The 23,249-nt window shown below is 41.1% G+C and overlaps 2 protein-coding genes across 16 annotated transcripts in view; both read right to left on the bottom strand.

Moving 5' to 3' along the window:
• The window catches only part of si:ch73-181d5.4, a 35,185-nt gene extending 33,978 nt beyond the window's left edge, over positions 1-1,207 (bottom strand). For 4 of the 5 annotated variants that reach the window (XM_037771569.1, XM_037771571.1, XM_037771570.1 and 1 more), the window contains exon 1: positions 812-1,204. The gene's annotated coding sequence lies outside the window, so the exon portion shown is untranslated. Of the gene's footprint in view, positions 1-811 lie in introns of all 5 variants that reach the window. The other variant, XM_037771573.1, reaches the window with a different exon arrangement.
• A 900-nt stretch (positions 1,208-2,107) lies between these two features.
• On the bottom strand, positions 2,108-21,578 carry LOC119489325 (protein kinase C-binding protein 1-like). 11 transcript variants are annotated; one of them, XM_037771590.1, is made up of 21 exons: positions 21,337-21,578; positions 21,008-21,243; positions 15,841-15,911; positions 15,061-15,224; positions 11,852-12,073; positions 11,245-11,358; positions 10,993-11,085; positions 10,568-10,655; positions 10,433-10,488; positions 10,263-10,340; positions 10,048-10,163; positions 9,450-9,925; positions 9,046-9,162; positions 8,758-8,919; positions 7,883-8,395; positions 5,745-6,257; positions 5,494-5,639; positions 5,296-5,376; positions 5,131-5,209; positions 4,796-5,035; positions 2,108-3,336 (listed from the first exon to the last, which is right to left on the bottom strand). In XM_037771590.1, the coding sequence occupies exons 2-21, from the start codon at positions 21,019-21,021 to the stop codon at positions 3,161-3,163; spliced, it is 3,519 nt and encodes a 1,172-aa protein (XP_037627518.1). In that variant the 5' UTR covers positions 21,022-21,243; positions 21,337-21,578; the 3' UTR covers positions 2,108-3,160. The 11 variants fall into 11 exon arrangements, with proteins under 11 accessions (XP_037627518.1, XP_037627522.1, XP_037627517.1 ...); XM_037771594.1 differs by having other exon boundaries at positions 11,852-11,995; XM_037771585.1 differs by lacking the exons at positions 21,008-21,243; positions 21,337-21,578 and adding exons at positions 3,404-3,479; positions 19,982-20,479 and having other exon boundaries at positions 3,194-3,336.
• Positions 21,579-23,249: the final 1,671 nt, after the last annotated feature.

The following is a 23,249-nucleotide window of genomic DNA, read 5'->3' as shown; positions in this document are numbered from 1 at the left end:
CAAAGAGGAACAGGGGGGGTTAGGGAATACGGGTCTAGGATAACACTGTTTTCAACATGTAAAACACTGACTTCTTTATAGTTGTGCTGCTTCATTGTACTTTTTGTGCCAATAAGAACTTTGAATATAAGTCTATTTGGGGGTTTAATTTAACCCATTTTACAGATGAAGACAGGAAAGGTGAAACAATTGGGTTTGATCAAGTTAATAACCTTAATACTGACATTGGGCCCAACCAATTTGACATGTGACAACACTTCCTTACATCTGCAGACATGTTTCACATCTTCATTAGAGAGAGTAGAGGAATGTAAAGACTAGCTGTCCACATGTTTATACTGGTGTAACAAGACATGTAGCATATCAAATGTGTGCATTTTAACGATATTTAACAAGGGAACACATAATAAAATATGCTTGTTTCCAGGGTTGTGTCTAATTCACATTAAATGTCTGGTGCAAGATGGTGCTTTTGTGCAAAGGCTCTTCAACAGGAGTGATGATTATGAGGGTAATCTACATTTACACTCACATAGCAGAACAGAAACCAAACAACAGCCTTTACTAATGTCACTACCAGATCTCAGTCGGCTGTGAAAGCTGCAGAAAACGAAACGCCCTTTGTTCTTTAATCCTGCAGAGAGTAGAGACGACATTGTTCTCTTGCACCCAGTTTAGCTAACGTTAGCTGCTAGTTGCTATGCTACCTGCTAATAAATGCGACACTCTGCGACGATAACTGTCTCCAACGCTTCCGACACAATAACTAAAAGCTTGTAGGTGAACACTGTAAGGAATACAGAAAGCATACCTTGGATATAAATGATTAGTTTCCAGTGTTTTAATGGATTTCGCTCGGCTAGCTAGCTAGCACAGCCTTCCATTTTCTCTCTGCCTTGCCTTGCTGTTTCGAAATCTCGCGAGAATTGCTACTCAGGCGGAAAGCACCGTGGTTTCGGTAGTGGTCTAGGTCAGGGGTCTCTTAGCAACCTGCTGCTCCGGAGCCTCACGAGGCTCTGTAGCTCCTCTCCAGTGGCTCTCTGTGGATCTGTAAACATGGAAATGAATAACTGTTTTTTGTTTGTGTTTTTATTTGTATCTATCATTGATGTAGGTCTGTGGTACGACGGAGTATTAGGGCCACATTGAGGAAAATAAATAAATCTGAGATTTCAAGAATAAAGTCATAATATTACAAGAATAGAGTCATAATATTGTTAGAATAAAGTCATAATATTACAAGAATAGAGTCATAATATTGTTAGAATAAAGTCATAATATTATTAGAATAAAGTCATAATATTATTAGAATAAAGTCATAGGTTTATGAGAAAAAAAGTTGTAATATTATGAGAATAATTTTTCTCGTTAAACTAAGACTTTATTCTCGTAATATTACAACTTTTTTCTCGTAAAGTTATGACTTTATTCTTGTAATGTTACGATTTTTTCTTGTTAAATTATGACTTTATTCTCATAATATTAAACGTTTTTTCTCGTAATATTATGACTTTATTCTCGTAATATTAAGACTTTTTTTCTCGTGAAATTAAAAAAAAATTCTTGTTAAATTATGACTTTATTCTCGTAATATTATGACTTTTTTTCTCGTAAAGTTATGACTTTATTCTGTAAATCTCAGATGTTTTTCCCCTCAATACCCCTAATACTCCGTAGTACATTTGCACTTTGGCCCTCACTGCATTAGACTTATATACTATATACTTAGACTATAAACTGTGTTACCTTCATCACAATGCTCAAATGTTTTGTGGCTCCAAACAGATTTTTGGCTCTTTTGATAGTAAAGGTTGCTGACCCCTGGTCTAGAAGGTAACCCGCAAATTGGCAAAAACTCTTGCGAGGCTCGCTGATGACCTATCCTAACCTGTAACTATTGAAGGTCAACGCCTAACCTTAACCATTCCGAGATCAACGCCTAACCTTAACCATTCCGAGATTAACGCCTAACCTTACCCATCTCGCGAGAGTTTTCCCAACTCGTGGGTTACCTTCTAGACACGACCATGTTCAGCAAGTGATGGTTTGATTTGTGTTCATTATGGCTCATTTCCATATAAATAGATCTACATGAATCAAGGGACACTTTGATAATTGATCAGAGCATTTTTATTTTTTTCTTCACGAGTCCATTTATTGTATGTACAATATGTAAACACGAACACAAGCTCAAAACAGACATGCTCACAGGAAATAATATCCAGCCAAAATGCAGTTTCTATTTATGCCTACCCAGTTCTTATAGACACAGTCTGATCAGGATTTACATCAGCTTTGGATAACCAGTTAAACAGAGGCTTTGCTCAGAGCTGACATTCATATGAAGTAATTTATTTTCAAATAACTTTTTTTTAAACACATAGAAATGTGATTTCATTAAACATACTATAAAAACATATAACACTATAAATATTGTTCAGGTTTTCTTACAAAAAACTTTGTACAGTTTAAATTTTTTAGTTCTTTTTTTAATAAATCACAGATATTTTTTTATGTAGGTCTATACAATGTGGAACTACAATACAAAGTTGGTATGAGCCAAAAATGCCCCCGCTGACATAGTTGAAAACATAATGTTTAACCTTGCATTACTCAAAACATCTCAGTTGACATGAAGCAGACATGGTTTAAAACATAAAGATGAAACTTGCATAACTCAAAATACCTCTGATGGCGATGGATGAAATGAATATCAACTGTCGATGGCTGTTTTTGTCTCATAATATGGAGATAAGTCAACAAAATAAAAACAGCCATAAGTTACTTAAGAGCAGCTTTGAAAAGTGTAAATATTCTGTGGGTTGATACAATCTTATTCAGACTTGAAACAAAGTGGTAACCAAGCTATAACAAAACTACAGTATGAAAACATAGAACCTCACGTTTTTATTTCTCAAGACAGACTACTTTCACATGGTGAATCCACCTGAACACGGACTTGTGGAAACTGCGAATGAGAAATGAACCAAAAAGAAAAATGTCCACCGAGCAGATGTACACATGGGAATGGAAAAAAAAAATCAAAGTGATTTGTCACAGAGGTGCAGGCCTTCGAGCACCAAGTTTGCCGTCACATGTCTGACGCGACAAGCCCCACAGCGGCCTTGCAAAATGTGCGAGAATATCTGTAGTGTAGCAGTTAGGTCACAGTAACGCCACTGTCCTTGCTCTTGTCAATGTATGTGGGAGAGTTGCTTTTGTCTGATATGGATCCTGCTCCTGAGGGAGGGGGCTGTGTGGCAGGAGAGTGGCTTGATGATTTGACTGAAGGGTCTGAGTTGGACTCTGCTTCTGGTTCCTGCTGCGATGCTGTGGCTGGAAGAAAAAGCAGAATGTAAAATGAGAACATGGGCACTGTATATGTGCAGAACTGGCCTCTTACCCCGCAGGTTAGGTTAGAGGCAAGGTAGTCGGACTCCGTGGATGTAGACTGGGGGTATCCTCCTCTTCTGCACCATCTATTTTGCAAGGGCTTGATTGGTTTAAAGAAATACAAACAAGCCAGAGTAGTCTTTCCCCCTATACCAAAATGATTATGTACGGAGCCAGACCTTTCTTTAGCACTGACACAGCGCTGTGGAGATAGGTCTGGCTATGCGAGACTAGAGGCAAGGCTGGATCTATAAAAACACAATGAAGAGGAAAGCTATCTGTATTTATTATCGCAAAGTCACATTATACTTTATCAGGGCCTTTGACGGAATGAGTGCTTGGGTTGAGAGGAGTTGGGGGCCATGGGAGTTTATAGGAGGGATGACAGACTGTTTTTGATAGTGTCATGTCCACTTTACGTTTGACATTAATTGCAAGATACTGTAGTGTAAATATAGTAAGCGTGGAGAAGGAGCTACTTTAACATTTTTGAACATTTCTCGGTTTCAAAACAGTAAATAACAAAAAAATCTGAAAATAATGAGTTTCACATCGGAGTGGATAAAGATTATGTTTGAAAAAAACATCTGTTCAATTATTATTATTATTTTGTATAATACACAAGAAAAACACAGTCATTAAAGTCCTTCATTCTTTTTTTTAAGATACATTTTTTGGCTTTTCTGCTTTAATTTGATAGTGAGAGACAGACAAGAAAGACAGGGGAGAGAGATGGGATGACATGCAGCAAAGGGCCCTGGGATGCTGCGGAAAGAACTGAGCCATAATGGCATACGCTCTACCCGCCGAGACACCAGGGCGCTAACTTTCAAATTTTTTATATAAATCTGTTTAACGTCAGGAAAAGCATCCATCCTGATGATAGAGAACATAACATATATTCCTCTACAGTACACGGTAGTACACAGCAACTTTACTGCCATGCGTCCTACATGTCAAATAACATTTTAGACTGCATTACAGTACTTGAGGAGCAAATACTGAGTGGGTACTTCATCTGCAACAGGAAACAGAAGCACAAGACACTGAACTGGGAGAACATTCATATTGAGAAAACACAGTCTGAGGACGGCTCTGAGAAAAAAACAAGAGCCCTTAGGAAACTTTCTATCATATCTATAAATAATAAATAATTAATTATTGAATAATAACATATTTGAGCATAATATATTTGTGTTTTGAGTATCTTTGGTAGACTACATGAACTCAACATCATTTGAAAATCTAATAAACAGTGTCTTTTAATATTTATTAATTTTGTAATCACCATTGTGGGACAGCTTTGTGCATCACAGCATCCAACATAAATCAATAACAGATGTTGCCCAAATTTAATCTACATATTGGACACACTAGTGCGCCGTGAGTGTGTCTACGTTACCTGACTGTGTGCAGGACTTCATGTGTTCTGGCCAGTGGGCTTGCTGGCAGGGGTAATCACAGTAACTGGTATTCCAGCAGCAGTAGAAGATGGCCTCCTTCCTGCAGTTAGCGCACCACTGTTTCTTTTTGGTCTCGTCCACTGCCTGCTGCTTTTCCACCTCCGTCTGCTTTTTCACCTCGGCCACCAGCCGTTCTCTTTCCTGCTCCAGACTCTGCCTCATCTCTGCCATCGTCAGTTCTGCATTTAAGTGAGACAAAATTAAAAACTTGAAACTCGTGCCATGTGCGAAAAATAAACATCTGTATTCATATAATATTCATGAAAAGACTTACCGAGATTGTGCTTCATCTCCGACAACTCTTGCTGATGCAGCCACTGGAGTTTCTCAATCTCTATCCTTAACCGTCGAATCTGTGGCAAAAATACACAGAGATTAAAATTTGCAAAGTATTATTATTACACATTAAATAAGTATCAGTTTATATGCCGGAATTCACCTCTGCAATTGTGTTTCCTGATGTGCTTTTGGAAAGATCATTGTAGATTTCAGTCATTGTCCCTTTTATTGTGTCCATAATCTGCAGAGTTTTGACAAAAACGTGATATTAGTCCATAGCTTTAACTACTTTCATCCCGTAAAAACAAAGTGAACCGAGCAGTAATTCAATTTGTATGAAATAAAATTGGCTAATTACTTTGTTTGTGTACTTGGCTATATCTGCAGCCACCTCTGCTGAGCCTGTAGGGATCTGCAAGTCTCCTGACATGAAGGAAGAGGAGCTGCCAGATGTGACCTGGGCTGCTGTCGATGAGGAAGTACTCTGAGGCACGTCTTTTTGCACTGCAGGGGATAAAAGGTGGAAAAAAAATGGCATCTTTTACTTCACATTTGATCTTATTATGATGAGTTTAATGTTCAGATGAATGATTAGGTTGGTGTATATACCCTTGGCTGCTTGTCTGGTCTGATAGCGGGTACTTGAGGAGGAGTTCTGCTGTTGTGACTGCAGCTGCTGAGGGCTGCGTGTCTGCCCCGGACTCTGGGCCGGCGTCTGGGCCGGCGTCTGGGTCGGCGTCTGGGCCGGCGTCTGCACTGGCGACTGCTCTCCTTGCTGCTGCTGCCTCTGCACCTTCTGCATGTGCCACTTCTGAGAGGACGTCTGGAATTTGGTTGGATTCCAAACCACTGCTCGTTGCACGGCCTGAGCCGTCTCTTTAGGCAGTAGAGGGCGCTGTTTCTTTATGGCTGCAGGTACTGGGGATGTTGCGGAGACCGAGGTGGAGGCAGGAGAGGGAGCACCGGTGGATCCTCCGGTAGTTGTGGTGGAACTAGGCAGACCAGAAGCTGCGGTGGAAACAAGGTTGAGGGCCGCTGTGATGGAGGGTTGCAAAGCATCTCTCAGGTTAGAGGGCGAGTCCCGTGATGGAGTTGCTGCTGCAGCAGATGAAGACAGTTTACCTAAGCAGAGAGAAAATATATTGCTCCTTAAGTGTGAAGCATTCTGGCCTTCTAAACTGGGCACTTTAAGTGCAAGACGATTAAATGAGGAACTAGACTTGAAGTCATTTTGGTAGAGTCTACTGGAGACTATTTGCCCTAAAATATTAGGATTTTTTGAGAACGATTGATGTGTAAAATTGGTGGAGTTCCCCTTTAACTAAATTTACAATAATCCCGTTTCCACTGCAGGAACTAAGAACCTTTTGAGGAACTCATCGCATTTCGACTGCAGGGACCAGAGTCTAAATTAAGTTCTGGGGACATTTTACAGGGCCTTTTACCCCCAAAAAAGGGCGCTGGTCTGGAGGTAGTACTTTCTGAAAGTACCGGAACCAAAGTTCCGGTACAGTGGTACAGCACACAAAGCACCACTGTATTCATAAGACAAGGAAGTACTCTTGTATCGATTTAGGATCACTTTAAGACGAGGGGAGATCATTTTTCTTTGGTTAATAACATCAAAAGTTATTAGCTGTCGGCTTCCCAACTCATTTAAAAAAGACAGAGATTATGCGAGCGAGCTGAGAGGGTGTACAGTAGAAGAGAGAGACGTAGCGCGGCGGTGCAGTGATTGAGAGAATGAAGAGTTATTTTCTCGGTTGTTTCACGGTGTTAACGTTGTAAAAGACAAATTAATATAATAAATAAAAAAAGAAAAAAAGATGATTTACTGTGGAGACAGATGCTCTTAGTTTCATTTTCCTCTGCTGCATTTCATCAGTCCATCAGTACATATATGCATCAGTAAATATCGTTTTTTTTCCAGCGTGTTTTTTTAGAATAAACAGACGACACACTGAACTGCAGGCTGCAGAGCGTGTTTACTGCTTCAACCACCAGCATCCCTCGTCCCATGTCATGGTGCTTTTTCATATGTCAGCAGACTAATTTGTCTAATCTTCGAGGTCTTTAAACCACATTGGAAACGCAGACAACAATGGGCTGAAGGAGCCTTTTAGCTCCTTGAAAAGTAGTTCCGGGGACTAAAAGTCCCAGGAACTTTTGGTGGAATCCCAGCTAATGTCTGTTTACAGGTCTTGGGTACTACTGCTGCATATGTGAAAAAGTTGTCTAAAGCCTTTTCTGGCTCCAAAAGGCTAAAAAACTCCAAAACTGCATCAACTAATGACACTTCAGTCAGTGTCAGATGGATTAAGAAGAGTACTAGTTTAAAATAAAAAAAAAAGAAGTTAGAAAGAAGTGAGCACCTCTGTAACCCGCTCCTCATCTCTGCTTGGGGCTAACGGCTCAAGGCTACATTAGTCGCAAACTAGCGATTTTGATACTTTTTTTTTTTTAACTGTCCACTGTGAGTCCAACAATTTGCAGGAGTGGAGGTAGAGTACACTTTTAACAGATGGAGTGGTTATGGTCAACTGAAGACCTTGAAATTAGTAAGGGATATCCATAAATGTTAAGAGACAGAAGGGATTTGAACATACTGTGTTTTAAAAAAATTAATTTTGATGCACTTTGCTGTGTGTGAGTTCTAACATCATAAGGATATTATTTCCTCTCAATTGTCCTTCTAACTGAGATACAAGTCATAATGATGTAATGATACAGTATCTCAAAGGTCTCACCTTCCACCTTGGCAATTTTAGGCTCTTTGGGAGTTTTGGCAGCAGAAGCTCCCGGCTCTCTTCTCGCCCTCTTTGAGTCACGACCTCCATGTTCGTCTCCCAGGTCGATCACCAGCTCTCTTTCAGAATCAGAGTCCTGCTCAGCTGCTGATGTTGCAGCAGCTGCTCTGCCCTCCTCTGGGGCTTTGGGTTTGTCAGTGAGGGGCTGAGACTGGGGCTTTCTGGGCTTGTCCTGGAGGTCCCTATCAGGGCCATTGGTACCCTGCTTGTCTTTGAGCAGGGGTTCAGAGGTGGCTTTATCCGCTGTCCCTGTAACGCCCTCCTTATTCTCTCCCTCCGTGCTTGCTTTGGGCCTTTTTCTCTCTGCTTTGTCCTTGTCGTCCTGGGCAGAGCTCTTTGGCTTGTGATCCTCGTCGCTGAGATACTCGCTGTCACTTGAGTCAGATTTCTCAGAGTCGTCAGTGTCGCTGTGATCCACCCCTTTATACACATCTTCAGAGATCTCATCTATCCCTGTATGGAGAAACATACATTCTTTATTACATGTTTTTACCAGACAGAGCGGAATAAAGAAATAAAGAATTGTTTCCCACCACCAACACAAAGTCAGTAGCAGTCACACTGTCTGATATCACGTTTTGGCTTTTTTGGGTAAATTCTTCATAATTTATCACAACATGAAAGATTGTTGAACAAAAATACAAAACTGCCAGAAAAACACTGTCTTGACATTCATAATCTATTGTATCAAACTAGAAAATGGATTGTTCTTGAAAATGGATGATGCAAAAAAACACATAAAAAAAACAGAAATATTCTTGAAATTATTGGAAGATTTCTTTGTACAGAATAGCACAAGGTGATTGGGTATATACCGAGCTGTGCCTTGCAGCTCTCAATAGTCTTGTCCAGGCTCCTGATGAGTCTCTTTGGGGTGGGGAGGGAAGCCGACGCTCCCTGTTGTTGCTGATGTTGCTGCTGTTGTTGTTGCACGGTCTCGCTCAGCTCCTTCAGATCCATTTCAGCCTTCACCCGATCTGAAAGGAACAGGTACAAATTTGATTTCAGTACAAATGTCAACTATTAGCTATTAACATGGTAATGAGAATGTGTTGATTATTAGCATTTATGACAACATCATTACAGTATATTTTGGTACTGACCCAGGTTGAGATTGAGGATGCCTCCTGTGCCTGCAGTCCTCTCCTGCTTGGGCACCAGTCCAGGGTTAAAGGGCTTCGGGCTGCCTGCAGGACCCATCTTCCCAGAGACAGGAGATGCTGTAATTACAAATGTAAAATGGTTTGCATCAGTCCACTCATGGCTACACAGCCTCAGTATTGTAGACTGTAAACCTGCAATAACTGTCTCTCCCAACACCTGAACAGCCTGGACAGCTAATCAATGAACTGAAACTCACTGTAAAGGTCCGTAAAGCCTTAAAGAAAAGTGATAATTCTCTGTAGGTTCATCTCTATGAGCAACCCCTTTTACAGTTTTCACTTCATCAGTTGATACATTACTGTTACAAAAAATATTGATCATAGCCACTTTAACATGTATTTACCAGTACAGTCCATTGATTCCTCTCCAGTGCTGTAGTGGAAGGCAGGATTCCTGCTGGCCTTCTCCATATCCTGCTCCCCATCGGACCCTGTGTGAACCGAGGAGCTGGTGCTCATGGGAGATCGAGGCATGTCTGTCATTGAGACCCTCCGAGTCATGCCACTGGGCGTGGAACTCTTGCCGAGGACCATCTTAGGAGACGCGGTTATATCAAAGTTGAAGCGAAGTTTGTCCAGTTTCTCTGTTTTCACTGTCCCAGCGCCGGGGTTGGAGGGGTCTAGTAGCATCTGTAGCTGGTTGTTGGGTGTGAAGGGAGTGCGGAAGGGTGCATAGTTGAAGACCCCAAATTTCTTGCGAATGTTCTCCACGTAGACTTCCATCTCTTGCATGGCACTGTTGAAAATGCTCTTTGTCTTCTTTACAGAGAAAGGGATCTCTTTGGACATGAGGTAGCAGTTGTTGATGGGAACCCAGGCCCTATATATAAGCACAATGAAACATTCACCAAATTAGAAGAACCAGGATACTAATCTTGGCTTAGTTTCTGTCCAACAAGCCAAATACATAGAGCCTCTACAAGGCTCAAAAGCTTCTCTCACCTGTCATGTTGCCCAAAGAAGCGTGCGTCTACCTGCCCGTCCTTTTCTCGAAGTGCTTTTGCTGGCCAGAAGGGGAAGCCCTTTAGCTTGGCCCAGACCAGAGGGTGGGGTTGACTCTATAAAAAGGGACAAAGTAAAGTAATTCAATGCCTTACAGATCTAAAATCTAAACCAAAATCTATAAATATAGTATTTAAGATCGCGTAAGGACCTACACATGGCTCACAGAACCAGTTGTCCCTTTTTTGGCATGAAGACAGGTAGCACTCTGGACACACCTCAATCTCATTCATCTAAAAATACAAATGACAAAGATGTAATTCATTTATAAATCAGACACGCCTACAGAATATTTGCTATTACTAGGTTAGTAAAGCTTCTTTACCTCATGTTCACAAATCTTGACGATGACTTTTGCAGTTGCTGTTAATTTGTGATTACCTGGAATAAAGTGAGAAGCTTAATATGTATATTAAATTAGCAGAGTTCAGGATTACTGATATATGTCAAAGTGGCCTACCTCCGTTGTAGATGATGCAGTTGTGCAAGATCCATTTCATGTCAGCAAGAAAGGCTTCAGTGCAGCCAAACATTTTCTTTTTGATATTCTATTAAAAAGTGAAAAAAACAATATCAAAGTTAAGAATTCAATGAAAATAATTAAATATTATAAAACCTGAGACACAAACCTAGCTCTAAAGTGTGGTTTTATACTGTTTTAGATATTGTATTTGTATTTTTTCTTTTTTGTGACATTTGTTCTATATGTTTGTTGTTTCATATGTTGAATGTTCTTGATTATAGTTGTTTGTTGTCAAATCTTGCTCAATCAAACATTTTTTTTTGTCTACATTCAGCCTTTTTTAAAGACTTTTTTGTATTTTTGTTTGTGCATTCTATTTTTACCATTGTTATGACCAAATCAAAGAAAAATCACACTGTTACCTTCTCTAAAGTACACAGGTCCATGGCGTGGAAAATGTACTCTGCATAATCCGGGTGCTGTTCCAGAGCCACAGGCTTCTGAAAAGGCTCGGTCTGCTCAGTTTAGACAAATAGGAAAAATAGAAACAGATGTATTAGCCAAAATTTGGACGTCTCATGTCCTGGAGATATTATATTATTAAAACACTTTCTTAGACATAGAAGATACAACGCCTACTAAACCAACATACAATGGATCTTTACTAGTCTTACCCCGGGCTGTTTAATCTTTTGGAGTGCAAATTTGAGCAAGTAGGAGAGTTGGTCTATTGTCAGCATCGTCATTGCCTTGCTCTGGGTTTCAATGCATTCAGCAACTGTTATTTTCTGCAACAACAATACAAATTTTAAGAAATAATTATATTAATGAACACGGAATGAAAAAAACAAAAATCAAGTAAAAAGACATTGCTACTAATATAAACTTACATCTTAACTTTTGTAAAGTTTACATTTTTGTCTTCTTTTTTTTAATTTAGCTTGTACAATTATTTTAAATTGTGCCAATGAAAAGAAGTAATACATTTCCATAAATGTTTAGAAGTAGATCAAAACTTCAATTCTCTAACATCTCTCAAACTTGCAGTGTGAGCAATTAGCTTGCTGGGGTGTCACACCATGTGTCATGGAGGGCCTACAGAGTTTGTGGATCAACCACAGACAAAAGCAGGTGATTTCACCGATTAGCTCCATCTCTCTGGCTGAAGCTGCTCACGGCACATAGTCGGACACCCCCTTTTGTAAACTAAGCAAGCGAGATTGTGCCGTGCAACAATCCTTTTGCGTACAGCCACACACATACACGTCTTCTGCGAGATACCTCACACTCTGGACAGAACCAGTCGCCCTCGGGCTCAGCTGGTAGTTTGAGGCACTTGGCGTGGTACACCCTGGGGCAGAGCTCACAGCAGAGCACCTGGCCCTCGCGGTGGCACAGCCAGCAGTAGAAGTCATTCCTGCCGTCCTGCGGTACAACATCAACAGGGTCTGTGGTGAGTGCTGGCTGCTTCATATAGTAAAAGGGACCATGTCTTAGCTCTGACTGAAAAGCAGGTAAGAGAAACAGGGGGGCAGGTTTCAAAAAACACGCAGGAACACAAAAAGGTGCAGTGCAACAGAAACAAGACAGCAATAAGGTGGGGTAAGCAGGGTAAACAGCATAGAGGGCAGTTAGGTTCATAAACCAAACACATGACTCTTTAAAGCAAATAAATAAACCATCTAGTCAGGTGACTGTTTCAACTGTGAGTCAAACAAGACCAACCCAACAGGTTTAGCGTGTGAGCTTGATGATAACCGCCCTTCATTTTATGTTATAATTAGATCTTTTACCTGAGAGTAAACACAATGTATATATATGGTTCTGTGGTAAGCACCCAACTGGTACTCTGCTAATGATACATTAATGGATGAATAGAAGCTGATGCATCTGCTCTCACAGCTCAAGAATGTTTCACTGTCCAAATTGTCTTAAGCTTAAAAGGGAGTTCACAATCTTAGCTGTAGTGCTATTTATCATTCTAGATTATTTGGTGCGAGTTGTGTGTTGGAGATATTGGCTGTAGAGATGTCTGCCTTCTCTCAAACATAATGGAACTAGATGGCCCTCAGCTTGTGGTGCTCAACGTGCCAAAGAATACATTTGAAACATTCAACAGCAATGTCTCTTTCCAGAAATCATGAACCGGTTACTCAACATAATCCACAGACTTTGCTACAGCAGTTTCATGTAGGAACTATTTTCTTTCTGCCAAACTACACCCGCCATCTCTATCGCAGAGCAGAAGGAAGCGTGCATCTACATATAGGCTACGGTCGAAAAGTCTTTTTTGCTTAGGAAGGTTCCTAACAGAGTGAAATGACCCGGAAGTATCACAGTAGTGGCCATAATAAGAGCTGCTCGGATTCTCCAAATGCTAACTCACACCAAAACAATCTAGACGGATAAATAAAATAACAGGTAAGAGGAAAAATAGTTTTTTATTTTAGGGTGAACTGTCCCTTTAAGTCTTAAGTGTACACCAAATCAGTGTTAGGTATTAATTCGTCACCAGTAGTGGTTAAAGAAATGCAGCTTATTTGCCAATCAAACCACATATAACAATATTACACAAAAACATTAGAATTATCTTTTAATGTCATGCAAGTTCAACAGGACAAAAGGGTCAAAGGGAATCACTCAGCACCACCACAATTTGGCAAGCAGATACTGAAAACATATGCATCAGTCATATAATCATCAAAGTGCATAACACTTAAATTTAGCAAAACAACAAAAATATGATATATGATAGAAAATATGCAGAATATCTAAAAAATAAAGTAACTGTGAGCTGACCATGCATTCATGGCACTGCCCCAAACCTACACAACACACCTATCATCTATCACAACAAGACATCTCCACCATCACAGCAGGTAGCATCCCTACATGTTGGTCCATCTTTAAGCTGACAGTATAGTAGAGTCAAAATCAAAATTGGCGTGCTCTCGCAGGCAATATGGCGCATTTTTATTTTACCAAGAAAGAAGTCCCGCATTGAGTTTTGATCTCTGCAGTGTGCGGGTTTGCAAAAACATACACTGTACGATTTTAGAAATGTTGTGTAATTCCTACTCCTACTATACGAGTAGATCGTTTGCGATGTAAAGCCAAAGCTCATGATTTATGTGCCCACACTGTACGGTCCGATCGTCAGCCAGCACCTGAGTGCTCAGTGTCAAATAGAAAAAAAACACAACCGGTCGGCTCCTGGCTGTTGACAGTTGTCAATAAAGACTGGTTTGAAAGCTCCGAGGCGGGTAAAGTTTGTTTGCCAGCAGAGGTCTGTACGGGTCACAATGCTAACAAGGCATGGACAGTATGGCTTGTCCATTTTGCAGAGAGAATTGGAGGTAAGCTAGCTACGTTTTACTAGCTATATCTATTGAACCTACATTGTTATCTTAATAGCTACGCTCTAATTACTGTAAAAAGAGTAGAAAAAGGTACTGACGTTGAGGAATCGGCACGTGGCTTTGCTTCAACTGCGCAAGAGCCTTTGGTCGGCCGACCAAAATTTCGGACATGTCAGAAATTCATCCGACCGTCCAACGGCTGGTCGGGAGGAGTTAATTGGTCCTCGGACCCCCTGTACACTGAACACCAAACGACGCCCGACGAAGCTGAAATTCGGTCTGACTCTAAAATTAGTCGTGCGGTTCAAAATCCGGGTTAGAAACGGGCTAAAATCGTACAGTGTATGCCCAGCTTAAAAAGGTGCCAGTATACTGCCATCAGAACTGCTTGTCGGAATGCTTTGTAAACAATTTCTGTAACTTTCTGAAACCAACAATCCGACATTCACACCCACTTCACGCAATGATCGGCCAGTTGTGTGGGGATGAGAAAGGAGCCACGGTTTGAACTCCTCTCTCAAGCGCTCCTTTTTTCATTCTTTATACAAAGATTTGTGGCACTCTTTTGGTGTAAAACAATATGAATGCCTTCTAGCAGACAATGGACGGTTATCACCCTATAAAACGTCCATCATGTCTCCCTCCTCTCTATGATGACAGGCTGACAGGACACTGAACCCCAAGTTGCTCACTGGGTGCTTTACAACAGCCCACTGCTCCTAATGCTTGGGATGGGTTAACTGCATATGTCTAATTTAATTTATGTATGTATGCGTATGTATGTCATGATAAAAGAAAAAAAAAAGAAAAAACACATTTGATTTCCGACGAGGACGGACAACAAGTCGTACGAACTAGTTCTTCTTTTCATGCATAACCCGGCCCTTAACATTTTGTTTTAAAATTTAGTGTAATGTTTATTGCCCTTTCAATGTGATGAGAAAGAGGGTGGAAGACAAAGCAGTCCAAACAATGTTGTCTTTGTTTTGGATTATTCTTGGCGCCATCTCCTCTGCTAACTCCAATTTCTGTTGTGAAAGGTCAGACCTCCAGTCGCAGCGAGCACACCGTTCTCCACAGCCATTGAGAGCACGCCAGATCTTGAAATGAGTATACTGCTGGAGCACTTACCTGGTCTTTGTTGTTAGAGTTGATGGCCCCGGGCTTCTTCTTTTTCTTAACAGGGCTGGGGGAGGTGTCCGAGGGAGAATGTCCATTGGAGGAATGGGTGGGACTGGACACCTTTCTCTTCTGTGGTGCCGCTGGTCGTTCTGCTAACCCCGGTGGATCAGGGACTGCAAGCAGGAAGACAACCATGGGAGACGGGCTTGTATTATTCACTGCACTCAACACATTACCAAGCTTTAACAAGATTAAAACATAGCTGCCATGACAGTTATTTAGCTATTCCTTGAATAAAACAAGAGGATGGAAACAACCATAAGTCATAAATACATCATTCCCATCATCCCATCATTCTTAGAGCTTAGAAGAAACCACAAAGTGCAAATTGAAGTCAGTTCCAGCTGAGAAATTCGATGGTCAGATGCAGTGCTCAGCTTTTAGATATTTGTCATCATGATAAAATTAACATCAAGTACTCACAGCAATCACATGGACCTAAAAAGCCATTACTGAAGATGCCACTTATACATATTAGATTACCACTTTATAGTAACAAATAGCTCGAGGGCTCCATCTGAACTAACAAGACCCAGTGTTGATACTTGACATAAATTCTAAACAGGCAAGCAGCCAGGCATAATGGATTATATTTGCAGTCCTAAGAGACCGACAAAATGCCTTACACTGCTCTCGATACTTACAGTAAATAACCTCTACATTCTCTGAGACTAAGACGCTTGAGATGTTTAACTTTTAACACGAGGTGCTCGGCCTTTAGAGACTTACCTTTGGATCGTACGGGTGCATCCATCCCCTCTACCACATCAGACTCCGTCTTTACCTCCTCCTCAGCCAGACTGCAGAGCGCCGAACAGCACAGAGCAACCCAGAAACACAGGAAGAGAGGCAAAAGCAAAATCAGAAAGGGTGCTCAGAGAGCACATCAGCATAACAGTAAACAAGTGGAACACCACCTAAGGCACCCGGGTCCCTGAGGATCCGTCGATAGGGACTCTGCAGGTTTCCATTGTTATTGTTGTCATTTGATTTCAGCACTGACATCGTGCTACCGAGTTCAAATCCTTTCCATATTATCAGTGACAAACGAGTCGGAATATGTTCTTTATGTTTCCGAGAGGAAGAATGGTAACAATCGCCATGGCAACGCTCCTTTCTGCTAAGCACGGGTTGATATTCACAACACACGGGGCCATTTCATTACACTGCAACTCCGTCCTTCAGGAGAAATTGCAGCTATAGATTGTAATCCCACGAGGTCCTGATCTGTGCTGTGCTGTGTTCATAACAAATGGTGAATAGACCTGTAGTAAGGAGAAAGTCCGAGGGGAGTTGGTCCATACTACTGGAGGGACAGTGTCTCATGGCGACTAACACTATACGATTTTTCTACCTCTCAAGCCCCTTCAGTAACAACAAGGTGACCCCGAAGGATTTGGGCCCAATTCCTGGAGACCAATAGCAAAATATCCATCTAACAAGCATCAAACAAGGTCTAAATCTTCACCGCATGTATATATAAAGCAGCTTTCTTGGCCAAGTCACCTTTATATCATTGTCCATCACCCAATCTGTACATTTGGCACCACATATTTCCCATTTAGGAAATATTCACGTACATAATTGTGGAGTTACATAAGCTTTTTTTAAATTACCCTTTTCTACTGCTGTTGTAAACAGGCCAATATTAATATCATAGATGTATAAAATTATGAATAAATCCAAAAACGTAGAATACAGCATCTCCAACATGCACATCTAGATTTCCCAGGTCCTGCTCTCATCTAATTTCCTCTGAGGAAAAAAAAAAAAGGATGAGAATAAAAGGGGGTCTGGTGATAAATGAAAGTCTTTGAGTATTTGGCTCCTCCTTTGTCAGAGCAACAGAGGGCCCTGTTCCAAGGATGTAGCCTTTATTCACGAGCCCCGAGAAGAAAACCCGCCCAAGAACCCCTGACAGGTCACACACTTGACCAGTTCATAGCTTTGGCCGCAGCTCTGGTTTCCAGCTAGGATGATGGGTTTACAGGCTATACGACTCAAAGGTCAACCACATTTGTTGGATAAGCTTTTTTTCCCCCTCTTCTGAAAGTAAAGGAATGCTCTTCACGTCCCCCTCCTCCATTCTTAAAGAGACATTCCACGCAAAGTTGATCAAATGTCAGTTCTCTGATAGGCAGAGGGAGGTTAAAACACCCATCCTAAAGGGTTTAACAAATCAGATATGACAAAGATTAGATGTGATCACATCAACTCATTTAAACACCAAGTTAACCTTGATGTGTGCTGCACAATTCAGGTTTAACAATGATTCAAATATCTTCTTTCCACCAGACAAAATACCAGATACTGTGACCTAACCACTTCACAATCGTCAAGGCTGTTCTTAACACATTGTTCTCTCAGACTGGCAATCACAAGACAGCTTATCAAACTGAAAGCTAAGAGAAGAAATGCATCATAACCTGCGTTGTTTGAAAAATGCCAAACACGGGTTGAGCAGTTTCTTTAAAAATATGGCATGTGGGTATCTTCTTTCTTGTTTCAGCCTGCCAACAGTCGCACACACACACACACACCCCAGCCCCTCTGGGGCCTTCCTGTTCCGGACTGAGTGAACAAACGAGGCCCACATGAAAATTAGACGACGTTAGCCAAGCCGCTCTGCTACGTGTACCACAGCCCCTGAAAAAAGAGAGAGCATTCGCCATCACCAGCCAGAGCTGCTGAACAGAGTGCCACAACCCTATGTGATATACACACCTAATGGCAAGACATTGCTGCAACTACCAGGAAGACAGGATAGTAAAAAAAAAGTGTGCTGATCCAAAAGGACATTCTCAGATCAGGAGCTATGATCCATCACACAAGGAGAGTTAGGCAAATAAATCCTCAGCAGATTCTGGGCTGTATTCCAGAGAGACGCGGGTTCAAGAAAACACTGACAGTAATTCCCCCTCTGCAAGTAGTACCTGATGGGCAAAAAAGGAAACAACACTGACTCAATGCCTTTAGATTCATTCCACTCCTGTGAGAGACGAGCAGGGTTTCTCTCGTCACAGAAAATGGAGGCCACAGCTTGCTCCCCTCCCCCCTCTCCCCCATCCCCCACTCCGAGGCTCAGAATCAGGCACTGGCACATCCATGCAGGAGGACCAGAGAGATCTGTGGAGATTACAGTCCAACATTTAAAAAAAAAAAAAAGGCACAGCTATGTCAAGAAGACGAACCTTCACGGCTGATCACAGAGATAGAGGAGGAACACCGGAGAGGGAGACACAAGAGAATCCAGCAAAATGAGAAGCACTCATCTCTCTTCTTTCTTTTTTTATGTCTTCGATCTTGCCTCCTTCCCTGAATACTGCTGTCATAGAATAATTAGATTTCATTTTGAAGAAAGAGAGACCGTCACCGTGGAGCCACACTGAGATCCTGGCAAAGCTATTATGTATGAAAGAATGCGCAGTTCGTACACATCAAACAGACAACTATGTGAATAAATGGCCTCTCTATAGGGAAGCCATTCAATGCAAACATCATTATTGTACTCTCTGCTACTGGAACTGCTACTGGAAACACTTGGGATTAATACCACTGACTACAAAACACCCTCTGCTACACAAAGCCCCAGAGAGATTATTAGGTTTTTGAAAATGAAAAGAGACATTCAGAAGATCAACAACCGCATGCAGACAAACGCACACTATTAGCATTTGTTTTTTTCCTGAAGTCAACAAAAAACATCATTAAAAGCAGAAGATCCTATTAAATAAAATAATGAGTTTAACTACATAAAGATGCCTGTTTTAGCATGACTCCTTTACAATGTTAAAATAAAACACCAAACTGTACGTACGCTCAGAATATCCTGTATTAAAGAAAGATTTGACCTGGATTTTTATATAAGGCTGTAAAGGGTGAATCAAAGATGGCTGTGGAATTTTCCAGAAGGCCCCTTGCTCTCCCCGCTGCTCTCCCTCTGATTGTCAATCTTTAACCTCAACTGCAGCTGCAATTGGCTGGAGGGCCAACAGGGTGGAACATTATTGGTCAGCCGTGCGCTGCCACACGGATCACAGTGTGCCGGCTCCCCTCTTCCTCTTAAAAAGCATTTTTTTTTTGCTGCAATGCAGAGATTTCCCCCTGCATTAGACGGTTTATATTCCTCCAGTTTAGCTTGCCCTTCTTGATTATGACAGTATAAACCAGAGGGGATTTGAAAAAAAAAAGGCCCTTTGGGAGATTATATTTGTGGCTGTGATGCATAACTCAGTTGCTCTGCTATTCAACCTTTGCCGTCCTACGTTGCCTCAGAAGGAGGCCCACGCGATTCGTCCCAACATTACACATTTCTTACCAACAATGTAGCCTGTATATATAGTACAGGCTCAATCAAGCACTGTGGAGTAACTCATTAATATTCAGTAGTAAAAAATTAACTTCTGGTTTTGGTTTTACGGAGAGAGGGAATCAGTCTTAAGAGGAAACACTGATTGTAACGTTACTATTTTCTGGCTGTCGTGTAGATGAAACACGCCTCGAGTCAGGCCACAAGAGAAAGAAGGCATTCTTTGTTTCCCCCCACGCAGTTGAGACAGCTAAAACGAGGATACATTATGTAACACAATGTACAGTCAGTCAGTGCTCGGAAAAATTATATATACTGGCAACAGACAGCTTCCTCATACACCTTGTCTTTGTGTCTTATAAAGATAGAAAAACTGTTTTTTTTTTTAAATCTGTATCTTATGTGTCAATGACATTTCTGTTTTATGTGTAAAACAGAAAGAAAAAAAAACAGAGTACCATAAAAAAAAAAGAAAAAGAGAAACTATTTCAATACATACAAACAACATGTACACACACACACACACACACACACACACACACACACACGTCATGTAAAAACCTGTTAAGTCTCATGTTGTTTCTCTGCCCCTGCGGTCTGATCTGTGAAGAGAAGACTCGAGTTCTCCTAAAGAAGAGCTCTCTTAGCACAAAATGGCCACTGTCTGTCTGAGGATCAGAGAGTGGAGGAAGCAGTTTCACAATAGTGCTATAGAGAGGACGAAGCCCCGGGCTGTATAAACTCAGGGCCTGTGGCTTTAAATAGCAGTAACCTGCGTCCCAACATCTCTTTTCTAGAGATTTGACTGGAAGAAAATAGAAGAGGATTGCCCTTTGACGAAAAGGTTTTGTTTCATGTGGGCTCATCCTCTCTTCAGTATGGAGGGTAGAAACTCCATCGCCAGTGCAGTTTGCTATAATGTGTACCTCGTCAGTTTCTGAACTATTTATTTTTACGTGTACGAGACTGAAAATATTCAGTTATGTCCTTCACTCCTTGTCCTCCTAACAAGCACATCTGTTGCCCCCCCACATCTATTCCCCGGCCTGGCATGACACACAAGAAAACAGCACAGAGCCAATCCACTTACAAAAGGGTACATAATACCCCCCCCTTCCTCATCCTCCTCCTCGCCCATCCCCCATTCTCTCTCTGCCAGGCTGCAACACAAGACTGCCACAACAGAAAAGGAGATGTGGGTGCCATTTTTAAATCTAACTCTCTTTTGCATTATAAAAAAAAAAAAAGGAAAAGGATTTGCCATGGTCCACGCTGCCTCCTGTATGGCAGCCTGGTTGTCTGGGGCACCCATGTGACCCTGAGACACAGAAGAGAGAGCAAGGGTGAGAGTCGTTACCCAACCCCCCACCCTCAGCGCTGTGGAGCACAGAGGCCTGACGAGGCCTCCAATCCACCCCAGCTCCTCCTCCTCCTCCTCCTGCTGCTGCTGCTGCTGCTGCACACTAAACTGATTTTTTTTTTTAAGGTGTGCACATTCATCGTGAGAAACCAAACAGTCACCACAACGACAAGAAGGAAGCCATGTTGTTATCAGAGAGGTGAGATATAAAAAAAGACAGAGCTTACCTCTGTGGATGCATGGCTGCCTGACACACTGTTATGTCAACACTTATAAAACATGGAGGACACTCTCAGCCCTCAGCCGGGGAAGGCTCCGCTCTTCAGGCAAGGCGATCAGGCCCCAGTGATGTTAGCCAGATCCTGACTGGTCGCTTCCCTCACAGGCAGGATACAAGGCTGCGTCTGATTGGCTGAAATGTTTCCTGAGTAATTATCTTTGTTCAGTGCAGGCAGGGGCAGCACTGTGAGTGTCAGAGACAGGGGAAGAAAAATAAGCACAGAGCTAGGCCTGAAACCACAAAATAACATGATTAATAGGAGTATTTTTGACGTACAAACCCAGTGGGACAATGTTTTGAAGCTTCCAAGTGTAGAACCTGGCGGTGGTTGTCTTATTTGAAGGCTTTAGAAGTAGAAATGGCAGCATGTAGACTGTGAAGAGCAGGACACCATGGCTTCTCTGCACAAGCCTCCATTTTTTTTGTGTGGAGAGGGCCTTTGTTTAAACTCCTCCCTCCCTCTTGGCTGTTTCCACAGAAAAGAGAGGCTGTAGCTCCTCACCTATTTTGGTAATTCAGTCTGCAAAGAAAAAGAAGAGAATAAAATTAGGCAGCTAAAATGAAAAAGTATATAGTCACTTCCAATGTTGTGTTTTAAAAGAAAGGGGGGAAAAAGACCTAGAGTTTTGAGGAAGCTATGCCTTTTTACGTCACACATTACTGTTAATAACCTTAATATAAAATGGCCTAGTGAGTGTTAACCGTACACATGAATATATGTACAAGCCAATGTTTAACAAAATGTAGTAAATATAATGAAAAACAAATGTATATCTCCCCATTTTCTCTTCCATGAGAGGGAATACTAAAATTAAACACTAGAGGAGCTTTGTATAAAGGGTGCGTAGGGGTTTCCTCTTCGACGTCTGTGCTGTAACAGCGATCATTAATAATTAAACACAGCTCAATAAAGCACCAGGTTTTGTTGTCCTTTTGACATTCAGCAGCAGTGAAATACTCAGTGATAAGACAAATAGAAAAATCCTATATAATAACCCTGCCATAAATACAATCTGTAATGTTTTTTTTCATATAATTTCAAATCAAATAATTGTTGACTCAACTCTTTGGTCATTTGTATGGCTGTAATTCATACTGTTGTACTGGACTGCATTTTATTTAAAGGTGTTTATGGAGTGTCCAAATAGGAAGAAAATGTTTTAGTGCAATCCATTACATCACCAAAACAAACTATTATCTCTTAAATTGCCATAGAGTTGCCACACAGTGTTGGATCATCTTCCACTACACATGGTTTGCAGTTTCTGTACTCACTATATGATTCTCTGTTTTTCACCTCTACAGATATGAAAGGGGGTTTCAAAATATTAAGATAAGATAAGATAAGATAAGATAAGATGAACCTTTATTAATCCCCGCAGGGAAATTCAGGTGTCAAAGCAGCAACATCAGCAAACAGAGTGAAACACGGGAGAGGTAAAGGTATACAAAAATTATAAAAACAATAAATAGAGATATAAAAGATGCAGAGAGAATGGGTGAACATAGTGTGTACAGTCCGTCAATAAATAAATGTAGTATGTACAATAAATAAATGTAATATGTACATATGTGCAGTCTATAAAGTGGTATGTAGGATGTATAGTGTAAAGTAATTGTAAAGTGCGCCAGTGGTTAGAGTCCAAGATGGTTGCAGATAGTGCATGTTTAAAGTTCTTAAAGTCAAATTGGAAAACCCTTTCAATATAATGCAAACAGATAAATCACCACCACTAACTATGGTCACAATTGTTGAGCAGGCCTGCCTCGTCTCTCGGTGGATACCACTGTAAAGTGTGCACATCTTTATCTTTATCTTTATCTTTATCTTTTATTCGGATCTCCACAGCTGAAGCCCAGCTATTCTTCCTGGAGTCCACTTAAATCACTTTGAACTGTTAGGCTACATTTCAGTACACAATCACATTACAATCTTTACCAACAATGACCACAACATCAAAAGCGACAGCAACAAAAACACAACAATATTCAAGACACAACCCAACACACAACACAGGACCTATAGGTTCAAGTTAATACTATTCACAGAGTATAGAGGTCAATGTGATTCATTAGTGGTTGGACCATATAGCATATTATGTCAAAATACAAAAACATACAAAAACAGAACAAGCAACAACTTCTTTAACCATAAGTATTAACGGGACTTTGTATTTATCCAACATTAA

This window comes from Sebastes umbrosus, chromosome 6, assembly GCF_015220745.1.
Source record: "Sebastes umbrosus isolate fSebUmb1 chromosome 6, fSebUmb1.pri, whole genome shotgun sequence".
Classification (NCBI taxonomy): domain Eukaryota; kingdom Metazoa; phylum Chordata; class Actinopteri; order Perciformes; family Sebastidae; genus Sebastes; species Sebastes umbrosus.
The sequence above is the reverse complement of the archived record's forward strand: the minus strand, read 5'-3'. Positions and strand labels throughout refer to the sequence as shown.

What these genes read in the sequence shown, in the direction of transcription:
- LOC119489325 (XM_037771583.1), bottom strand. Translation starts at nt 20,286, where the DNA reads ATGAGCCCACATGAAACAAAACCTTTTCGTCAAAGGGCAATCCTCTTC. An exon ending in GAGCTGCAAGGCACAGCTCG is followed by an intron (nt 8,396 to 8,757) that starts GTATATACCCAA and finishes TTCTCCATACAG; the next exon opens with GGATAGATGAGATCTCTGAA. An exon ending in GGAGATGAAGCACAATCTCG is followed by an intron (nt 5,036 to 5,130) that starts GTAAGTCTTTTC and finishes ACTTAAATGCAG; the next exon opens with AACTGACGATGGCAGAGATG.